Source organism: Daldinia vernicosa (assembly GCF_022497035.1).
Source record: "Daldinia vernicosa strain CBS 139.73 unplaced genomic scaffold F5Y00scaffold_24, whole genome shotgun sequence".
Classification (NCBI taxonomy): Eukaryota; Fungi; Ascomycota; class Sordariomycetes; order Xylariales; family Hypoxylaceae; genus Daldinia; species Daldinia vernicosa.
The window spans coordinates 90,251-110,534 of NW_025953940.1; the positions used below are offsets into that span (position 1 = coordinate 90,251).

General features: G+C 48.5%; 4 protein-coding genes across 4 annotated transcripts; 2 read left to right on the forward strand and 2 right to left on the reverse strand.

Moving 5' to 3' along the window:
- The first annotated feature begins 81 nt into the window (after positions 1-81).
- Positions 82-4,451, forward strand: F5Y00DRAFT_80362 (P-loop containing nucleoside triphosphate hydrolase protein). The gene is made up of 4 exons (XM_048014167.1): positions 82-448; positions 520-3,777; positions 3,830-3,930; positions 3,996-4,451. The coding sequence occupies exons 1-4, from the start codon at positions 341-343 to the stop codon at positions 4,033-4,035; spliced, it is 3,507 nt and encodes a 1,168-aa protein (XP_047864633.1). The 5' UTR covers positions 82-340; the 3' UTR covers positions 4,036-4,451.
- F5Y00DRAFT_80370 (ubiquinone biosynthesis protein COQ9) lies at positions 4,326-5,563 on the reverse strand. The gene is made up of 2 exons (XM_048014168.1): positions 4,904-5,563; positions 4,326-4,821 (listed from the first exon to the last, which is right to left on the reverse strand). Exons 1-2 carry the CDS (start codon positions 5,375-5,377, stop codon positions 4,489-4,491), a joined length of 807 nt encoding a protein of 268 aa, XP_047864634.1. The 5' UTR covers positions 5,378-5,563; the 3' UTR covers positions 4,326-4,488.
- Positions 5,564-13,054: 7,491 nt separating this feature from the next.
- Positions 13,055-15,065, forward strand: F5Y00DRAFT_262178 (RNA-binding domain-containing protein; the record flags this gene model as incomplete). Its single annotated transcript, XM_048011339.1, has 7 exons — positions 13,055-13,433; positions 13,505-13,571; positions 13,737-13,830; positions 13,884-14,078; positions 14,151-14,202; positions 14,273-14,718; positions 14,781-15,065. The coding sequence occupies 7 exons, from the start codon at positions 13,055-13,057 to the stop codon at positions 15,063-15,065; spliced, it is 1,518 nt and encodes a 505-aa protein (XP_047864635.1).
- Positions 15,066-16,505: 1,440 nt separating this feature from the next.
- F5Y00DRAFT_237452 (APG9-domain-containing protein) lies at positions 16,506-20,155 on the reverse strand. The gene is made up of 2 exons (XM_048007809.1): positions 18,308-20,155; positions 16,506-18,249 (listed from the first exon to the last, which is right to left on the reverse strand). The coding sequence occupies exons 1-2, from the start codon at positions 19,733-19,735 to the stop codon at positions 16,909-16,911; spliced, it is 2,769 nt and encodes a 922-aa protein (XP_047864636.1). The 5' UTR covers positions 19,736-20,155; the 3' UTR covers positions 16,506-16,908.
- Between the last annotated feature and the right edge of the window lie 129 nt (positions 20,156-20,284).

Here is a 20,284-nt window from a genome sequence, read left to right on the forward strand (position 1 = left end):
TAAAAGGCAGGTGGGGCAGGTTCCTTGTGAGGTACAAAGTACGGAAGGCACGTTACCAGGGTTCGCGCCTGACAACCGCGTCTCAATTGTCGCGTCAGGGTCTTTATGAAATTGCATTAATTACATTTACATAATGTCATGTAATTAGTCCATTCCGTTTGAGACTCTCTCCGTTTGACCATATACCATTTTCCCCGTTGACTGTTACCCACAATGACCTACCCTTTCTGACAATAGCAATTGTCTTACCCCGGAGGATTCGGCCTTCTTCTATGTAAAATCTAAGACGAGCCCCTCAATTCAGTCGGCACAGCCAACCTATAAAGCAAACGAAGCAATCATGCCCCCCACATCTACGAAGCGCTCTCGTCGCGCTGCATTCGACGGAGAAGAAGAAGAAGATGGGGTTACCATCGCCCAGGCTAGTTCTAGTCTGAGAAGTGAATCCGTAAGTAGACAATCCTATCCCATGATGCAAGTATACCCCCGACGAACTGCGATCTGACATCTTGTATACAGCACCGAAAGAAGATCCGAACCTCCAATGCCGGTCCAAGTAGGAAATCAGCTTGGACGCCTCATCAAGAAAGTACTTCTAGCTCTGATGAGGACGAAGCGATGCAGGAACCCGAGGAACATCCAAGCCCACCAGCTGCAACGCAGTACGAGATGATGCGCGACGCCGGCTTTATACATCTTGAAAATACCGATTTAGATGATCAACGAGCAACACAACGTCTAAAGAGCCGCCCTAATATTCTTGGCGAAAACCAGGTAGCCCTCAATGCTATCATCGAAAGCATCACCTGCTTTAACTTCATGTGCCACACAAGACTGCACGTCGAACTCGGACCCCTGCTTAACTTCATAGTGGGAGAGAACGGAAGCGGCAAGAGTGCTATCCTAACGGCAATAACTCTATGCTTAGGCGGTAAAGCTAGCGCGACGAATCGTGGCGGAAGTCTGCGGAGTTTCGTTAAGGAGGGTCAAGAGAATGCCGTTCTAATCGTCAAGATCAAGAACCAAGGTCCCGATGCGTACAAACCGGAGCAGTACGGGGAATCTATAATAGTAGAGCGACATTTCAGCAAATCTGGCGCGAGCGGTTTCAAACTAAAATCCTCTACTAATAGGATTATATCGACCAAGAAAGGCGACGTAGATGATGTCGTTGAGTACTACTGCCTTCAAGTCGATAACCCTCTTAACGTACTCTCCCAAGATAATGCACGCCAATTCCTTAATGCTGCTAGTCCTGCCGCCAAGTACAAATACTTCGTCCAAGGCACCCAGCTAGAGCAACTCGACCAGGATTACCAACTTCTTCAAGAAACACTTGAAGCAAATGAGACAAGACTTATAGCTTTCCAGGAGAATATCGCGTTTCTTAAAGAGAAGAGCGAAAAGGCTGTAAAGCTAAGAGACGCACTCACAAAGAGTGCGGAGATGCGAAGACAATCCAAGGTTTACTCGAACCAGTTGGCATGGGCCCAAGTCATGGAACAGGAGGCTATTCTACAGCAGAAAGAGAACGCCATACTGGCATCCCAAGAAGAGATCCGCCAGTGGGAAGCGACGATTGAAGAGAAGACAGGAATCCTCGAAAATATTGACGATAAAGTCCGAGAAGCTAATGAAGCATTGGACTTACTTCGCCAGGAAGAAGGTCAATTTAAGGAGAAAGAAGAAGAAGCGAAGGCAAACTACGAACGTGCAAGGCAATCAATCGAGACAACTCATACGCAAGAGAGGGACATCTATCAGCAACTCAACAATGCTTCCCAGAAGGTCAAGGAGTATGAGAGGAAGATCCGTGAAGAAGAGCAGCGTCTGGAGGAAGTAAATGGCGGTGCCCTCGCCGAAAAACAGAAAGAATTGGACGACGCAAAACGTGCCGTGGAAGATATCAGAGAATCGCAGAAGGCCCATGCCGAACGCAACTCTAGCCTCTTCAACGAACGTGACGAGGCCCAGAAGAAAGCACAAGAGTCTGAAGACTTGGTTGGACAGAAGCGGCAGGAAGTTTCAGCTGCCGAATCCCGTTTACGCACTCTATCCCAAAACCGCAGCGACCCGTTTGCAGGTTTCGAACCTCAAGTGCCCCAGCTTCTACGGCTCATCGAGAGTGACAGCGGATTTTCGCAGAAGCCTATTGGCCCTATCGGCACCTATGTTCAGTTAACCAAGCCCAAGTGGTCGTCGATTCTTGAGAAGACATTCGGAACAAGTCTCAACGGATTCGTCGTTACAAGCAAAGCCGACCAGGCCCGATTATTCTCACATATGGAGAGGCTGAAAATCCGGAACTGTCCCATTTTCATAGGTTCAAGAACTGTGATTAGTAACTTAAGGGAGCCTGATAGAAAGTTTGATACGATATTAAGGGTATTGAAAATAGACGACCCGCGCGTGAGGGATCAATTGGTCATCAACCACCTCATTGAGCAGACTATCTTGATCGAACAACGAGAAGAAGCAGAGCGCGTCATGTTTGACGGACAACCACCAGAGAATGTCGCAGCGTGTTTATCCTTTCACGACAAGAGAAGGGGCCACGGCCTGCGACTTACGAACCGGGGTCAGGCCATATCTACCACCCCGGTTACGCCTAGCAATGATCAAAAGCCTCGTATGAAGACCGAGGATGTAGAGTCACAGATCAATTACTTCAAAGAATCCCTTGAGCAGCTTAGGGTGGAGTATCGGGAGTTGGAGATGTCCAGAAGGTCCTCCCAACAAGCCGTCCAGCGTTGCATTCAGGCTATTTCTCAGCACAAGAGGCAAGAAAACGGTTTTGAGAAAGACTTGCGCAACGCCCAAGCCCGAGTTACTCACATCGAAGAAGAGCTCGACAAGTTTGAGGGCGTCGACAACAAACTACAAGGATATAGGAATGACCTCCAAGAAGCTATGAGTCAGAAGGACCACTACGGCAATCAGTATGGTGAGCTAGCCATGCAGAAGCGGGAGATGAATAAGGGGGTAGAGGGCATGAAAGAAGAACTCAACAAGGTTAAATTAGCCACTCGAGATCACAAAGCCAGAATCACCAAGGCTGAAGATAAAGTTAAGAGGTTCGAGGAGACTCGTCGCGTAGCCCTAGTCGAGAAGAATCAAGCTTACGAAAGTCTTGACGTGGCGAAGGAGGGCAAAGCCGAGGCGGAAAGGTCCAAGAAAAGACAGGAGGGAGTAGTTGCCGACTATATACGACAAGCGAGTGATGTCGCCGCCGAGCGTGCTTATATACCCGAAGGGGAAACTGTCCGAAGCATCGAGCGCAAATTTGAGTCCATCAAGGAGCAGCTGAGGAAGATCCGCAATCAGCTCGGCGCATCAGATGAGGAGATTCAGAATCGAGCCTCGCAAGCAATCCAGGAATACCGAGAGGCTAAGAGAAACCACAAGAACCTCACTTCGCTTGTGGACGAACTGAAGAAGGCGCTGATGGATCGACTACGAAAGTGGAGGACATTCCAGCGTCTCATCTCTGCACATGCCCGATGCAACTTCAACTACCTTCTTAGCGAGCGTGGCTTCAGAGGCGAGCTCTTTCTCGACCACAAGGCCAAGAGGCTTCGAGTTCAAGTCGAGCCGGACGAGACGAGGAAGAGTAGCACAGGTCGAAATACGAAGACCCTATCTGGTGGAGAGAAATCGTTCTCGTCTATATGTCTTCTTCTTGCCATCTGGGACGCAATGGGATCTCCCTTACGATGCCTCGACGAGTTTGACGTTTTCATGGACAACGTCAACCGTGCTATTAGCACAAACATGCTCGTAAGTTCCTATGTCTCTGTGAGTGGCATCATCTTGCTAACCAATGCCGCAGATTACCACTGCTCGTCGCTCCGTCGGCAAGCAATTCATTCTCATCACCCCTAATGCTATCGAGGGCCGTGCAAAGATTGATAAAGACGTCAAAATCATCAGGCAAGTTTCCATTTTTGAGTTAGCATCATGGCATATACTTGATACTAGAACTGACAGTATATTAGGCTCACGGATCCACGACAACGGCTTCTCGCCGACCATTAATATAACTCGGTTTATCATTACGGTTATAGAAACTTCATGTAGGGTTAGTACAGCATCCATCCGGCGGCTAAGGGCATTCGGTGGTTGTGTCTCAGGGAATCATGGTGTTAGAGCGTTTTTGAGATGACTTCAGGCCCTCGTGCCAGCATGGTATCAAGGGGGAAGGAAAAAGAGTAAAGGTCTGGACGTAAACTAGTGTTGGCTTCATTGCCGTTTCGAGTATATTGTACAAATAGAGCCGAGCTGTTCAATGTGGATTACGCATATATCTGCGACTTGATTACCGCTGTAGTCTTGATCTCGTTCCGTAGACGTTGCCAGCCTATAACCGTTGCCAATAGTAATTATATACATTACCTACCAGTTTTCTCTATCAGGTACACCTTCAGACGTCTACCCTCCCAGAGGCTGTACTCAGACTTCCTCAATTTAACTTGCTTATCCCAACTTATCTTATATTCTAACACCCTTGCTCCTCAACACATTCACACCCGCCGACGCCGTAAACCCAACCCACTGGGCGACGCTGCCCAGGGCACCACCCACGGTGCTCGTCTCGTCGAGGCGCCGCTGTAAAAAGGCGCGCGTCTCGCCGTACCCCGGGGATCGGTCGTTGGTCATGAATAGCTCGGATGAGGCGTAGATGACGGAGAGCGTGCCGCGCTTCGTGTACCAGGACGGGTCGACTGATGTGTCGCCGGAGAGGAAGTAGATCTCGTCGGCGAGGAGGGCGAGTTCGTGGAGGGAGGAGGGGATGTGGGAGGGTTGGGCCATTAGGGCTAGGGCCTGGCAGAAGAGGGGTTAGTTAGTATAGGTATCGTAGATATAGATGTCATGGGTCTGAGCAGAGAAGACTAAATAAACTCACCTCCTGCCACCGATGATTAACTTCCGAATTCGACACCAGACGCTCCCACGTCAATCTCTCCACCTTCTCGGGCACCTTCAACAACTCCCCCCCTCGCTCCTCCTCCCCCTCGCTGCTGCCGAAAATAGCTTTGGCCCGCGGCGCCAGGGCCTCCCGCTTCGTCACTAGGTGGTACCGGATCAGGCCGTACGGGCCGTCGGGCACGACGTTCGTGCTGATGTCCGGGTACCCGGCGTCGCGGGCGCCGAGGGCTAGGGCGTGCTGGGTGAAGCCGTGCTCGGGGACGTGCGCGTAGGCGGCGGAGAGGATGGCGCGCTCGGCGGAGTTGAAGGTGCTGGGGGGCGGTGGGTGGTCGTAGGAGTGGTAGTGGTGGTGGTGGTGGTGGTGGCGGGGGAGGATGGGAGTTGTGAGGCGGGTGGTTTGGCGTAGGAGGGTTGCTGCCAGGCGTGTTGCTGGTGCCCGTGACGGGGCCATGATTAAATCTCTAGGGTATGCTAGCTAGCCAGATCCTTGGTTTATACGTTTCAATTGATTAATTGGTTGATTGATTGACCCAATCGACTAGAAGTCAAATCGTGAATGAAGCTCGAGTGCAACTACGTAAGTGACGATCTTTTTTTTTTAGAGATGAGATTCGCTATGTTGAATCGCTCCGGCTCCAGCTGTCACGGACCGTTCGGGCTGGTCCGCAAAGCTTTGACCCGGACATCTCCCGACTTTTTCGGGGGATAGAAACTTAGTGGTGGACCCCCTGGCAGCAACTAGTGTAAGTCCCCACATGGCTCTTCTTTATGTACCATGGTACCGATTATAGTTTACATACATATGAGACCTCGGTACTTAGACTTCAAAGGGACAAAGAAAAAAAAAGGAAGAAGGAAAAAGGATATTCTAGACCTAATACGGAATTTTTGAAGAATTTTTTTTTCTGTTTCGTTTTGCTTTTTCCTTTTCTGCGCATGGGTAAGGCCGCGCGACGTTGGGTGGCCTGGCCTGGCCCATCCCCTATGCAGGTATCATCCCGCTCTAAATCGTCAGCTCCGAGAAGCGTCCATGTGTGATGAGATTCGAGAAGACTCTGCTGGTTTCAGGTGAAGTGGTCAGGTAGTCAGTAGTAGGTTGAAGACTATTGATATTGTCAGGTTTATAGGTAGGTACCTAGCATTAATAACATTTCTATTAGTAACACGGGTTGTTCTAGAAGCTATAAGCTACCTGGCTACGTCTTCGTCGTGGAGGTAATTATGTGTTTGTACCTTACAAGTACAAGCTTGGTATTTATTAAAATAGTATTTATTAAAATGGTGTGGGTGTTAGTGAAGCTTGTTATGGAGGTGCTCTTTTTGATAGGTAATCGACGATGGATCGAGATATTGTTGCGAATCGCTTCCCTGTTCTGCCTTTCCATTTCCACGGCTTCTTACCAATGAATAGACCACCTCCAGCATATATAGTAATAATCCTTTGCATATGTATGTAGTTCATGTTAGCAGCCCTACGAGGACTCGGTAAACGACGGCCGGTCTTCCTATTGGATTCCCTATTTACGGAATGGCGGTGATGTGACGAAATATCCTCTGAAGTGGGTAGCGACAACCAGGGGCGATGTGACTTGGCGTTGCCATCCTTACATACTAAACGATATAGAGGTTCATGAACGCACATCATTGTATCCGTAATAACAGGTACGGTACATACGTAGTAGAGCAGTGCTGTAACTAATGACACGACAACTTCGCCAGTTCCCCGGGAAGTGGTAGCAGTGAAAAACGCCACAGCGCCTATTCCCCGCCAGTAAGATAGGCATCGGGGTTTGGTATTGGGTACCTCTTTGGTAAGTTCGCGTGCTATGTGAACCTATCACCTATCGTTGCCTCACGGCGGAGCAGGGGATTAGCAGACATGAACCGTAGCCCCCCAGGTCTCCTCTTGTACATAGCTACCAGTGTATCCATGTATGAGAGGGGTCAAGGCTCTGAGTACGGCGGCTTTGGTCAGCACCCATACAGAAAATCTATTCAGCTATACCTATGTCTTGCATGGTTGTCCTAGAGGTAGATATGGAAGTGACGGCAATATCTTCAGGGTTTTCAACTATAAGCAAGCCATAAGCATCGTAAAGTAAAGCGCCTATCGGCAGTAGCATTGTGATCGAGGACAAACATTATATGTCGGTTCCCAAGCTTGTTGTACATGCATAGTATGGGGGAGGAGAGATGCGACTAATGACCTGCTTTTAATAGGCAGATAGGCAGGCTTTAGAAGTGATGCTACGAAGCCATGTTCCCTTCTAGCTAGTAAGGGAATAATCTAGTAACACCACGTCTGCTGTGTCACCACCTCGTTGCAACTGAGGACGAATATTGGCTCCTGGTCCTAGAGAAGCGGCACTTTGCGAGCAGGCAGGACGCCAATCACCATTGGAGCGGCCTCTGGGTGTGTGAATAGGGGAAACTCCTTATAGCCTAGCAGCCTAGCCACCTAGACGTGAATTCGGCAACGATGATGCTACCGCTTTTGTCCTGATCTGATCTAGCGATCTGTTGACAATGACTGTCATTGTACCGGATGTCTCGAGTGTTAATACTGCCAGCGGAGATGCAGGGGTATTTCCGCCAGGATGCAACCCGCTTGAATCAGTCTTATTCTTTTACATAGTATGGCGGTGAACTAGAGCAGGCTCGCCGGTGAACTATACATACATACGCGTTGCTCTTCCATCGAACTGCGTAGCAAGTTTTAGAACCTGCTAGGATTTCCGCTGCGATCTGGGTTCGTGTCTATCCGCAGTAGGAATGTTGACGCATTATGGGGCTAGGATTCCCAACTCATTCAAGTGGCTAACAGTTGCTTTCCCACAATGGGTGAACATTATGCATTATTCCGGTATCATTCTCGACGAAAACGGATGGTTTACTATCCGCTAACCTCCTTCTGAAGAACAAGGAGCTCGGTCACTGCGGCACAATACTGAAGACGGGATACGAATTACAGTTACGATTTACACTAACGCGCTGTCGTATATGTAACCTAGGTAATCTACTAAGGAGAATATCCACTATCTATATACTTACGAATCGACTGTTCGGAGAAGCTGATGGAATATATAAACGGTCAAGGCGATGAGTTAGTCAGATATTGGCGTAACATCTAGGCCCGGCACCGCGCGCACCGACTAATACACACTTGAAAACTCTTCCGTATGTACGGCTATAGAAATGTAAGAACTTTCCGCGTAAGAAAATATCTAAAGGCATCGTGCGGAGGCTCGGAGCCGAAAAGTAGAGAGACTTGGTTCGCGCTGCAGCCGACCATTTAAAGGACCAACCCTGCATTTTAATGTGATAGATCAGAAAAAGAAGAGGGAAAAGAAAAAATCTGGTAAGCCCCCCAGCGTCTCATGGTGACTAGGTAAACCGGCCAAATTTTGCGTCTCGAATCGCAACGAACTGCCACGCCTGGCGGACAAAAATTCAAGTATCAAGGCTTTTGAGGGGGCCAGTCCACTGGACGCACTTATTATATATTAATAGACATGCCCGATAGAAGCAGGCTACGGTCCTGTCCTGTACGATGGGATGCGTGTGTGTGTGCACTTTGCATGGTTTGCGTACCCAGGATGTGGATGTGACTGTGACAATGATCCCAGATGTTGGTACATACATAGTATGGGCATACCATGGGAGGTACTAAGGAATGTAGACTTGAGACATGGCTGGCTGCAGCGGGCCGACCTATCCAATGCGGTGGCCGCGGCACCAACCGCCGTTAAGGCTTGCGTGCATCGACCATTTTATGTTTTGCACTACCTACTCGTACATACGCAAGAAGGGTTGAAAAACTGTAGGGGTCGTCTTGTGGGAATATCTCGTATGTATGGATCGGAGGAGCTAGATTTGGTCGTAGATAGAACAAGAAAAAAAAAAAAAGAGCTAAAGGGTAGAGTTCCATCAAGGTACCGAGCTTGGGCCATTGTGGCCGGGGTTTCCGGAGGCGATGCCATCTCCAGAAATTCCTACATGAGATATCATGGGTATATACATTAGGTAGCTATAGTAAAAGACCAAGGTTATGGTAGTTAGATAATTAAATACTGCCCCTTTTTATATAACAGGTATAGCATTTGAGACTTTACTTATACTACCTTCGTATGGATACTGTATTCCACACATAGTGTATCTTACCTTTAGGACATCATATGCTTAGGCGTTTATATGTATCTCGTCGAAGAAATATATGTAGTCGGATAGGCACCTGTGGGATGACGGCAAGCGCCAAGGTCGTGCGTTCTTCAGGGATTTAAGAGCGGGAACTATTTAATCCTTGCTCCATCACTAATAGAAACATCCACATACATATACATGTGCATGTACACGATGTGCTTACCCGTTGGCTTGACCGTAGTATGTTGTGCTTCCTGGTGTAAGGTGTGTAAGGTATTCCCTATGTACGAAAAGAATAGGATTGGGTTGCCCTATGCACGTCCTAAACATGGCGAATAAAATAGACAAGGCTACCTATAATATCGTAAAATGCCCAGAGATCGTCAATCTCAGACATGAAATATATATACATGGCATTGGGTAAGATTTGGATCGGGGTTCTCGATAACGGATTGGCCAGGGCCTTCTGGCGATACCCCATACGTCCACAGTATGACATATGTAGCGTCGATAGTTTCCCGTTCTACAGTAGGTAGTAGTTACGGTAGGGCTAGGTAGCTTGTCAGCGTTCCGTATGTAGGTACTGTAAAGTAATACGTTCGGACTCTAAGCCGGGCCTATCTACTTATCGAGAGAAGCAATCGAAACTTACCTCACGATCGGCACCATTTAGACATTCAATCCTTGAGTATTTTACTATATAAACCAAATACGCCCTGGGCTTTACTCCAATTCAGGGTTGGTACCTACATAGCTATATAGTGGTGGACGGATTTGGGTCCGTGTTTAGGGAACCGTTCTTACCAAGCAAATAGGATATTGGATTGACACGTGCTTCTTACATTAAGCAGAGTTACCTTGCATTTCGGTACATAAGTTAAGTGTATCGACTTGTAAGACCCCGGCATGTCTTGCCCGACCATAGCCAAATCAACAAGATATGTAAAAGACTAGATAAAATTTTACTGATTTAATCTTTAGCTCTGCGGTATGTTATGACTGATATATGGCAAATTTGTTTGATAGCTACTTGTTTTGACCATAGCTGGCCTGGAATTCTCATATGACAGTCTGAGAAAGCGGCCACGTAAGCCTCAGCTAAGATACCCGGTTTATATGTATATTCACACATAGTATAATGGATACTTATAGTATTAGGTGAATATAGTGTGGGCGGTTAGGTGGCAAGCGTAGCTGAAAAGTGGAGGTAGACATGGAAATAAAAGGTATGCCATCGCTACCATTTAATAAGGTAGATAAACTAAATGTATTATTTTAGAGGTCCTTATATATATAAGTGCTTGTAGTAAATGGATCTGGATCTCTTGCTATAGCACAAGGATAGCCTGGATCTTTAAAATAGGACAGATACATAAGATCCCATAGGACTAAGTAATATTTAAAGTATTAATACTTGAGTCGATAACCAAATTTGATATGTAAACGTTTAATGAGTGAGCACTTAACCACGGTATGAAGTGCGGTTAAACACGGCTAATGGAAACTGTATCGAATTTAGCGACAAGGGTAGTAAAAGCATAACATATGCATTAGTGGAGAATAATCACGATTACGGGGCTAATTTTCCTAGTCCGAAAAGGCCAGTTGCCCTAAAATGGACCAATGACAGCTAACAGTTCAGCTGACTCGGACGCGGTAATCTTCCCTTCCTATTTTGGGGGCCGCTTTTTCCAATCGCGTTGCTTTCAGCCCAATTCCCATCCCATCCACACACAACCAGCAATTCACATCGACCGCATCTCCCCAGATTTTTTCCTTTCCCTTTCCTATTCTCGTCGATATTGGGGACTGGTACCCTCTCCTGCAGCACATCACCGTTCAAGTTCAGGTACGTACGTATGAGAGCCGCCGACCATCTGGTCGCATATGCACACCCATCTAACCCCCAAGCTACCCTTCTGTTGTTTTATTTCATTTTTTTATCATTAATCCTAGGTATTTTTATTTATTCCCCCAACCTTTTATTTTGCCCGCGCCTAGCACCAACCAAGTCGCTGTACACACACATATCGCGCGACACCAGCAAACAGCACCTCGCCTCGCCTCACCTGACATTGCATTCAGAAAAGAGATACACACGGTCGCGTCTCTAGCCTCTAGCCTCAACTATCTATAAACAGCATAGCAGTAAAGCAGCTAGCGTCCTCTCGGGTGTACTGCCGCGTGTCTACAAGAATAGCTGCTACCTATTAGCTGGTTGCTTGTTGTTACAGATAGTGGGTAGGCTGGAGTTGGTGTCGCTGCCTGTGGTGGTCACTTTTTCTCTTCCTGCATGCAATACATACATACATGCCTACATCCTACATACCATACCATACCACACCTACCATACCTACCATACCATACCCATCTACCACCTATCCGTATACGGGTCCAACCTAGAGAGGCGCTCTGTCAGCACTGCCTATTGTGCAATACGAATGCAGAGGCGCTGAATCACACCCGATACAAGCACTCTTGTACCTCATACACTCTTGTCTCTTTTATTCTCTCAGGCCTTAGTCCCCCCCTTTTTTTATTCCCTTCAGCTAGCGAGGGGTCCAAACCTGTTGCTGGTTAATAATCCCCCCCGAGAGTTTCGACACACTCCTTGTCACTTCGAAGGCTCACCCCTCCAATACAGATATACCTCTCTTGCCGGCATTCTCGTTGGTACACTACTGTCGTCGGAGAAAAAAAAATCTTTTCAGACAAGGCGGCCAAGCTCGACAAAGTGCTTTCTGAACATATTTAACTATGGGTAAGTCCACACCACCATCTTGATATCTTCGAGCTACACAAACGTCTATACAACGTTGTAGATTGTTTTTCTACTCACCGGGTCTCGCGCGTCTTCCGAGTCCTTCTCGTTCTTCCTTTCTCCTTCTCTTTCATAACCCATTATCCCTATCCATCATATCCACATCCCACACTACCTATCCAACTTTGTACAGGCGTACGTACGTACATACATAGATACATACATACTACCTCCTGCACTCGCATACTCCCCCGGCTGCCAAATCAGATCCTGCCCTGGCTACCCGTTAACGGTATTCCTTACCCCAAAATCTTGCCCAGAGGCATAAAACAAATGCCTCTGCGACGTGTTACTACCTCTACCTTCACGTCTGGCTTGTAACAGCCCACAGCATTACCCGCTCCCATATTCCTACCTTCTCTCAAACCCCCCCACCACCCAATCACACTCTTCCCTGACACCCTTTGCTCGGTTCACTCCACCGGTTTCTCTATCATCACTGCCTGCCTACCCGCTGTGCCGTTTTATACAAGCCGCAACCCATCCCGAGGCCTTTAATACGCCGCGTTCCCTCCCCACCCCCGTCCCTGGACGCTTTCCCTTCCCGATCCACTAATGGTCTGGCCTTCGAACACCTCCGTATGCGACTACGGCACGTCAGATCGCTACATTTGAAACTTTCTAATTTAACCTATTGTTCATAAAAAATTGCTTCTTTTCATATTCGCTCTTTGGGATTTGGCTTCTAACTCACGACCTTTTGAATAGCTGATTCCGGAGATACATATCGCCCTGTGAAGGTAAGCAAAAATCAGCAGTCAATTTTCTGAGTTCGGTCGGTTGGAATCTGGTATCCCAGCCAAGTCCCAGAATTACTCGTCTATCACCTTCTTTGGCGGGTCGGTTGCTTTTTTGAATGACGGCAAAACCTTAAATGAAGAATTCGTCCGTGCAAAGGGTAAAAAGTTGTGCCTGACAGCTTCTCCCCACGCTATCTTTTGCTTTTTAGCTAGAAAGGGGCACCAAGACGAATCGAGCCGACTCTAGCATATAAAGTTTGCTCCCTCCCCGAGGAGCCGCGTGCAAGTTTTTGAACGTTGTACCCTCCACTGAATCGAGGGATTTTCTTACCACACCTCAGCAAAATCCGCCCAGAGAGAGTCTAGGCCCCAACAATTGATTCCGTCGAAGCTCGCTGGCTTAACGGCGTGCTGATTTTTACTTCTAATGTCATTTATACCCCACCTAGATGCTGACGAGTCGCAGCGCGAGAGATCTCGCTCTCCCCGACGTGGCCGTTCGAGGAGCCCGGGCCGCTCAGGTCGCCGCCGATCATACTCGCCGCGGAGCCGGTCTCGAAGCCGGGACGACTATCGTAGATCGGATAGACGATCGCGATCTCCCATGACTGGAGCTGGGGCGCCAGTTGGAGGATCAGGTTCGGGTTACGGTGGACCACCTCAACGGTCGTACGAGGAGCGTGCGGCAGCACGAGAACAGATGATGAATAACATTCGCGAGACGTCGCAGCAGGACCGACGCGTCTACGTCGGTAATCTGTCCTACGATGTAAAATGGCACCATCTCAAGGATTTTATGCGGCAGGGTAAGTCATCACTTATCAGAGTACTAATCCCCAAGGAGTAATTTCGTGGCTAACGGCGGTTTGTTTTATAGCTGGAGAAGTTCTCTTCGCCGATGTTTTATTGCTTCCGAACGGGATGTCTAAGGTGGGCTTCTACACGTGATTCATGGCTGGTTTTCTCTTTGGTTTCTTCTCCTCTGGCTCTTGTTGGAATTGATGGATTGACGGGTTGGGACATTGTCCACGGGTTTTTGTAGGGATGCGGGTAAGACAAGACATCCACTCCTCCGAATTGAATTATTCAAGGTTGCTAATACTGTCTAGAATTGTGGAATATGCTACAAGGGAGCAAGCGCAAACAGCTGTCCAGACTCTCAGCAACCAGAATTTGATGGGACGACTCGTCTACGTTCGTGAAGTAGGACACCCTCCGATGTTCATTGTTATGGTAGATACTGAAGGCGGGGTTAGGATCGAGAAGCGGAACCACGATTTATCGGCGCAACCGGAGGCCGCGGTGGCTACGGCGGCGGAATGCAAGGGGGCTACAGTGCCGGCGGCGGTGCTGGAGGCGGCGGAGGCGGTAGTGCCTACGGTGGTGGTGGTGGTGCCGGCGGCGGCGGCGGCGGCATGGGTGGTGGCAACCGCCAGATCTACGTGTCCAACGTTTGTTTATTCCCGCTCCTTTCTCCCCCGCTACTAATTTAGGTGGCTGTTTGGTATTAACTTCACATGTAGCTTCCTTACACCGTAGGCTGGCAAGATCTTAAGGACTTGTTCCGCCAGGCTGGTCAGTTTTCCCGTTAAATTAACCAATATGTATATGTTGCGAATCTGGTGCTGATATCAGGTGGCGATAGCTCGAAATGGCCAGGTGATCCGAGCCGATGTCCATCTGGGCCCAGATGGTAGACCGAAGGGTTCCGGCATTGTTATGTTTGAGCACCCCGAGGATACGCGCAACGCCATCCAGCAATTCAACGGCTTTGAGTGGCAAGGCCGTCTACTCGAGGTTCGCGAGGACCGTTTTGCCCACCAAGGTGTGGGAGGGTACGGCCGAGGCGGTTTCGGCGGCCGCGGAGGCTTTGGCGGCTCTTACGGAGGTCGCGGAGGCTTCGGAGGTCGTGGTGGCTTCGGCGGCGGTGGCGGCTACGGAGGACGTGGAGGTTACGGCGGTGGAGGCGGTGGTGGTGGTGGACCCGCTGGTGGATTCGATGCCGCCAACACTACACCAGCCGCTCCGAACCCGTTTACGGATTTCGCTACCTCGGGAACTGATCCAAGTGAGACGATTTATGTCCGAAATGTATGGCCGCATGATCTCCCTACTTACCTCTTGATTTGTTGCTGACATAATCTTCGCATTAGCTTCCTTGGTCTACTAGTAATGAAGATCTCGTTGAGCTATTCACCACAATCGGCAAGGTTGAACAAGCTGAGATCCAGTATGAGCCTAGCGGAAGATCCAGAGGATCTGGTGTGGTTCGTTTCGATAGTACCGCGACTGCCGAGACCGCCATCTCTAAGTTTCAGGGTTACCACTACGGAGGCCGGCCCCTTGGTCTCAGCTTCATAAAATATGTAACCCCAGGCGGAGGAGACAGCATGGAGACGGATGCGCATGGTGGTCTGACCCAAGATCAGATCATGTAAAACACTACACCTTTCCGGTGTGTATTCTCGCTCTACCCCGATCGTGGGCATCCCTAGGTTGTCTGACATCGCTAGTATCTCGATAGTTTCCATACGATAACTATCATATGGAGAGTATCGATCTTCTATGGAGATTGGGTGGGATAAAATGGGCGGGGCCATGTCCGTTTTTGCATATCTGTACTATCTACTTCGCTCTCATTTTCCGTTTAGCACTCTCTTTGTCTCTTTCTATTTCTATTCAACATGTATCCCTCTACTGGAAGTGGCAACAAATCCGAGGTACTCATGGCGAGGAATTGCCGGGGATTAAGACCATCATTTCGGCGACGAGCTCCTACCATAACAAGTAATTTACGAAAGAGGAGAATGACTGACCTGTGGTCCTCCATCGATATGACGCGACGCGAGGGCGAGCGGTCAACGCTTCATGTTGTTTCGCGGGACACAGAAAAAGGGTTATTTTCTTATTTTATTTTCTTTGGGTTCTTCCCCTTTTTCTTTTAGCGTTATTAAAAAGGGCGGCAATGATTGGGGGGTGGCTTTTTTATTAATGAGACGCCCCTTACACTATTACACCTATATGGAAATGAGAAAGCTTGAGACGCAGCAAAAAAAGATTAGATTGTACCTCGCGAATAGCAGTTCGGATTTTTCGGGACGTGGGTTAAGTGAGACTGTTGTTGGCCTGGCTTGGCTCGGGCTTGATCTACTACTACTGGCCTGGAGGCTTTAACTATAAGGGCAGCGGTTAAGCTCGGTACCGAGGTTCTTGTGAGAGCGAGAGTGAGAAACTCGTAGGATTGATTGATTGTGGTAATTTAATGTGTAGGCAATGTGCAGTGCAGGTAATGGACACGAACACGAAATATCGGGCGGCTTGGTGTGTGCGCGTACGTGTGTCCCGTTGTATGTCGCATGGCTGCTACGGTACATAGCAACAGACAGGCTAGCCTAATGTCAAGTTAAGAGTGCTAGTTGTATAGGATGTAGTGTCCATCATCGTCCATGCTTGACTTGATATAGGCGAATGGATATGGCATGTGGAAGAAGCCTTCTCTCATGGCCGGAATCAGCATTCCCGATTGTATGTTATAAGTAGCGTTTCGACGAGGCTATAAATATATTCCCACAAATAGGAGTAACTTAACCTATGTAGAGTAGTAGTAAGTGTCCATATACACCGGGAAAGTCCACGTCAAACTCGTAAAGCGTGATTTATCTGATGTAAGTGATTTCCAAATATATACCTATATATATATGGTTACATACCGTAGAACTTAGCTATAACTCCATGTTAAAGTATCAACAATATAGGTTAACTTGTAAGTACCTATATATTTCTCTGGTCGTGTGTGCCTATAATAACTATAGAGCTTATTTACCTAGTTGAGATTTATTATAGCACGACGTTTTAACTCTTTATAGAAGAGAAGAGAAGAGGGGATAAGACTGAAATGTATGTTTTAACGGACCTAAGGTCAACATACTTGGGTAACATTTGTTTATCCCAAACAGTGTTGGAGCTAACCAAAAGTACTTCAAGCTTAATAGTAATGTGATCATCTATTTCATAGTTTGAGATTAGCACCGGCACTAATACTGATACTGTCTGCACCTATGCCAATGACATTGCTAATAATATTACCAATGCCCTAACAAAAAACAAAAACACGGCCCAAACTCCACGTCCGTTTCCTCAGCCCATCGTGTAGTTATGTTATGTTAGTTTGCCTTTGCTAACTAACTCTCTTATGCAAACACGGTATGTATGCTAAACAAGCAAGAAAACACCAGCAGAACCACTTTTAGACCCAAACCCCCAACCTAACTTGCTAGTCCATCACATAACCCCCCGCCGATCCAAATGCGCCTGCTGGAACTGCTTCAGCATCGTCACCACGCCCGGGCCATCATCGCCATCGGTAGCATTACTACCCTCGCGACTCAGCCCGTGCCTAGGCGAGCCCTCCCACGTAGACTCTCCTAACCGCGCCACGCTTTCTTCGACATCACCGTCGTCTGTATACGCCGTGTCATGTCGACGGATAACGCTTCGCGAGGGCCCATCTTCGGTCGATTCCTCGATGATATTCGTGTCGCCGGAAGGCAGGCCGCGCTGCTGGCGCGTACGTTGCGGAGTAGTCCGGGGCGCGATGAATGAGGCGGAGGGTTGGTGGTGCGCATCGAGTAGCATGGAGGCCATTGGCGAGGGCGCGACGGCTGGGCCGAATCGTGGTGTCCTGCCCGGGATTGGTGCTCGACTTCTAGCTCGTTCGCTAGGTCCGATGCGCGAGGAGTGCATGTCCGCGGCCAGGGTAGGCGACATGAGGCCTGGGAAGGCCGGTGGAGGGTGGAATTGGTGACGTCCGACTGGGCCCACGGCGTGATTTCCGGGAAGACCGGTCCTAGGGTGGTAGACGTAGTTATCCAGGAAGCCGTGGACGGAAGCCTGCATCTTCCCGTGTTTGGTAGCGTAATAGTCCTCCCTGGCATCATTTATATTACCAGGCGGCTGCTTCGTCGTGCGCTGGTCTTTCTGGAAGTCGAATACGGCGAACGAGCACACGTAGCCTAGCCCGTCGACGTGTATTGTAAATTCGCGGAAGAAATCGATGATCTGATCGCTGCACTTTGGCAGGCTGAAGAAGAGCACCAAGGGTGTTACTAGGACACTGGTGATTTCCTCGAGGAAGATGATGATTCTGGACTTGTAAAGTTCAGAAAACTCAGCTTTGACCTCGTAGCTGTGGAGTCTACCTTTCCACTGATCTGGTTGGTAATGTGTGTACTCTATGACGCTTTGCATCGCAAATTCGGGATCGAACACGTCGTTCTCCTCGGATATCATCCCTCGAGCGACAGCCCATGTCGTTGTTAGAAGCGCAACGAAGGCGAACGTATTCATTCCCGGGAACAGTTCAAAGTCGACAAACATCTCGGGGTCGGAAAAGCCCACGATGGCCAAAACGGCAATAAGCGCACCAGAAAAGAACTGAATCGTTCGGGCCGCTGATTCTGTCTTCTTCTTTGGAAACTGATCTATGTAATGTTTCGCGTAAGGATACGACATGTTTAAGCGTTCCTCGAACAGGTGTGGTAGCTCGTTGAACTCGCGGAACTTCCACCTGGCAAGCGGTGTATATTGCCTCGCTCCTAGAGATGAGGTATTGGTTTTGAATTCCTAGTAAATAGGTAGGTAAGCATAATGCAGTTCATGCGTCCGATCGAACGATACTCACATTGTAGTACGTGAAGATGAAGTCGACAAGGAGGGCAGAGGCTACAAACGGAGCGAATATGAGGTTCATCACTGCCGCAAATGCAAATCTCGTCTGCATTTCCCTGCTAAGATGTCCACGATGATCGGATTTGAGGACTCGTTGATGAACCTGGCCACTCTCGTTGAAAACCAAGTCTAAAACTCCGAACTGAACCGTCCACTCTAGAGATTTGGAGAATAGTTGCCGATTTCGTAGAAATGGAACCGGGGCTGTGAGATCTAATATGTCCTTGTTGAAGAGAGCAATGATATAGTTCTCTCTTCTCATTAGCCTGTTTGCAATATCGTGAGCATCGAGCCTTTCTTTCGATTGGCTTGCTATGTGCTGTCCCAGCTGCTTAGACAAGAAACGACGTTGCGATGGTGTTATATTGGTAGCTGTCTTCACATTCTCGTCGCGAAGGGCGGTGATCTTGGCCACAACATCCTGCCACGAGACGGTTTGCATGTCTTCCTCGGGGATTTCTAGAAGGTAGAGGAAGAAATCACGTATGTGCATCAAACGCGGTATGTCAAGAATCCACTGGATGCTCTTCCAGACAAAGTAAAAACTGCAAACCCAGAGACTCAAGTTCCATATTCCCCACATGTGCTTCGTGCACTGGGGAATCATGATCTGCGACAAGCTCTTACTGTCGCGGATCTTACTGTAATCTATACACTGCGATAACAGCGTGAGTAAAGTCGCAACGAAGATAACCTTCAATAAATGCAGGACCCTGTCGAGCAGGATGCACCACATTCCCGCTCCTAGGTAATAGTCGTAGACATCCCTGATGAAGACGTCTAGATTGGAGACGTTAGCCCATCTAAACATGGCCTTGTCTTTAGGGCTGCCTGCGAATCCCGGACCCCTCACAGTGCCACCTCTCTGGGGCTGCTCGCTAGTCGACGGACCATATTCTTCGTCTTGATGTAGTCTCTGATGCGCCTGCGCAGTTTCCCACTGCGCTTGTATCCTCCGGTTTGAAGAGTGGCGTCTGGTAGAGTTCCGTGCTCGTTGGGGGCTTGTCCTGTATTGGTTTGGCTTAGATGTGGTGGCATCGGGACCTTCTACCAGGAGAGAGGCGGGAACGTCATTATCCATATCATCCTCTTGCGTAAGCCACCGCGATCTCGCATCGTGCGGGTTTACTCTTGCAGCGGTACGACGAGCTCTACTTGCGGCTGCGACAGGGCTGCGTGGTGCGGAGATGTGGCTATCGTCGAGACTAGGACCACCGGCATGGTCGAGGTCGTCGTGTTGGAAATGTTGGGCTAGGTTCTCTTCGTCTAGGTCGAGGCCAGCTCTACTTTCGACATCGTCATCTTGACCGTTTCTAAGCCGATCGTACAAGGGTCTATCGTCGCCGGACGGTACGAGGCGGGAGAAGAGGTTTGGTGGCATCGTATAGGCTCATGGGTATATCGAGTAGTGTAGTTTAATAGGGCCTGTGTCTCTTCCTTAATCATAATCAAGCCGACTGCATAGGAAGAGTAAGGTATATATATTAAAAGAAGAAACGTTTAAGATGAATGCCTAAGCTACATGTACCTGGGTAAGGTTTAACTTGTAGCATAAGGCAAAGGTTGTAAGCTCTAACTTAGAGCTAGAAGCCTAGAACCATATGAAGCATAAGGACCTTTTACTATATGCCATTAACTATGACATAGAGCATCAAAGGTCCTATGATTTAAGGATGTCTGTAAAGAAGAGGCTAAGCATCAGGTGTGCCTTGTACTAAAAATGGTGAATAAGTTGAAGTTGGTCATTCGGACTCTGAACTGTCAAACGGACCTTATGACTGAGGTTCACAGGCAGCCGCGCGCCTTCATGGGTTAAGAGGTAGGTGCATATGTACCTGTCTGCCCGACCGTTAATATCCTTATCACTATCGTTATCGCATAGATGAAGTCATTTGATTCGATAAGGCGTACCTAAGGTACCTATCAAACT

Excerpts from the sequence above, each read along its gene's own strand:
- F5Y00DRAFT_80362 (XM_048014167.1), top strand. The coding sequence starts at position 341 with ATGCCCCCCACATCTACGAAGCGCTCTCGTCGCGCTGCATTCGACGGA. Across the intron at positions 449-519 it reads CTAGTCTGAGAAGTGAATCC|CACCGAAAGAAGATCCGAAC; the intron begins GTAAGTAGACAA and ends TCTTGTATACAG. Across the intron at positions 3,778-3,829 it reads CTATTAGCACAAACATGCTC|ATTACCACTGCTCGTCGCTC; the intron begins GTAAGTTCCTAT and ends CCAATGCCGCAG.
- F5Y00DRAFT_80370 (XM_048014168.1), bottom strand. The coding sequence starts at position 5,377 with ATGGCCCCGTCACGGGCACCAGCAACACGCCTGGCAGCAACCCTCCTA. Across the intron at positions 4,822-4,903 it reads TTAATCATCGGTGGCAGGAG|GCCCTAGCCCTAATGGCCCA; the intron begins GTGAGTTTATTT and ends CTCTTCTGCCAG.
- F5Y00DRAFT_237452 (XM_048007809.1), bottom strand. The coding sequence starts at position 19,735 with ATGCCACCAAACCTCTTCTCCCGCCTCGTACCGTCCGGCGACGATAGA. Across the intron at positions 18,250-18,307 it reads TCATCTTCACGTACTACAAT|GAATTCAAAACCAATACCTC; the intron begins GTGAGTATCGTT and ends CCTATTTACTAG.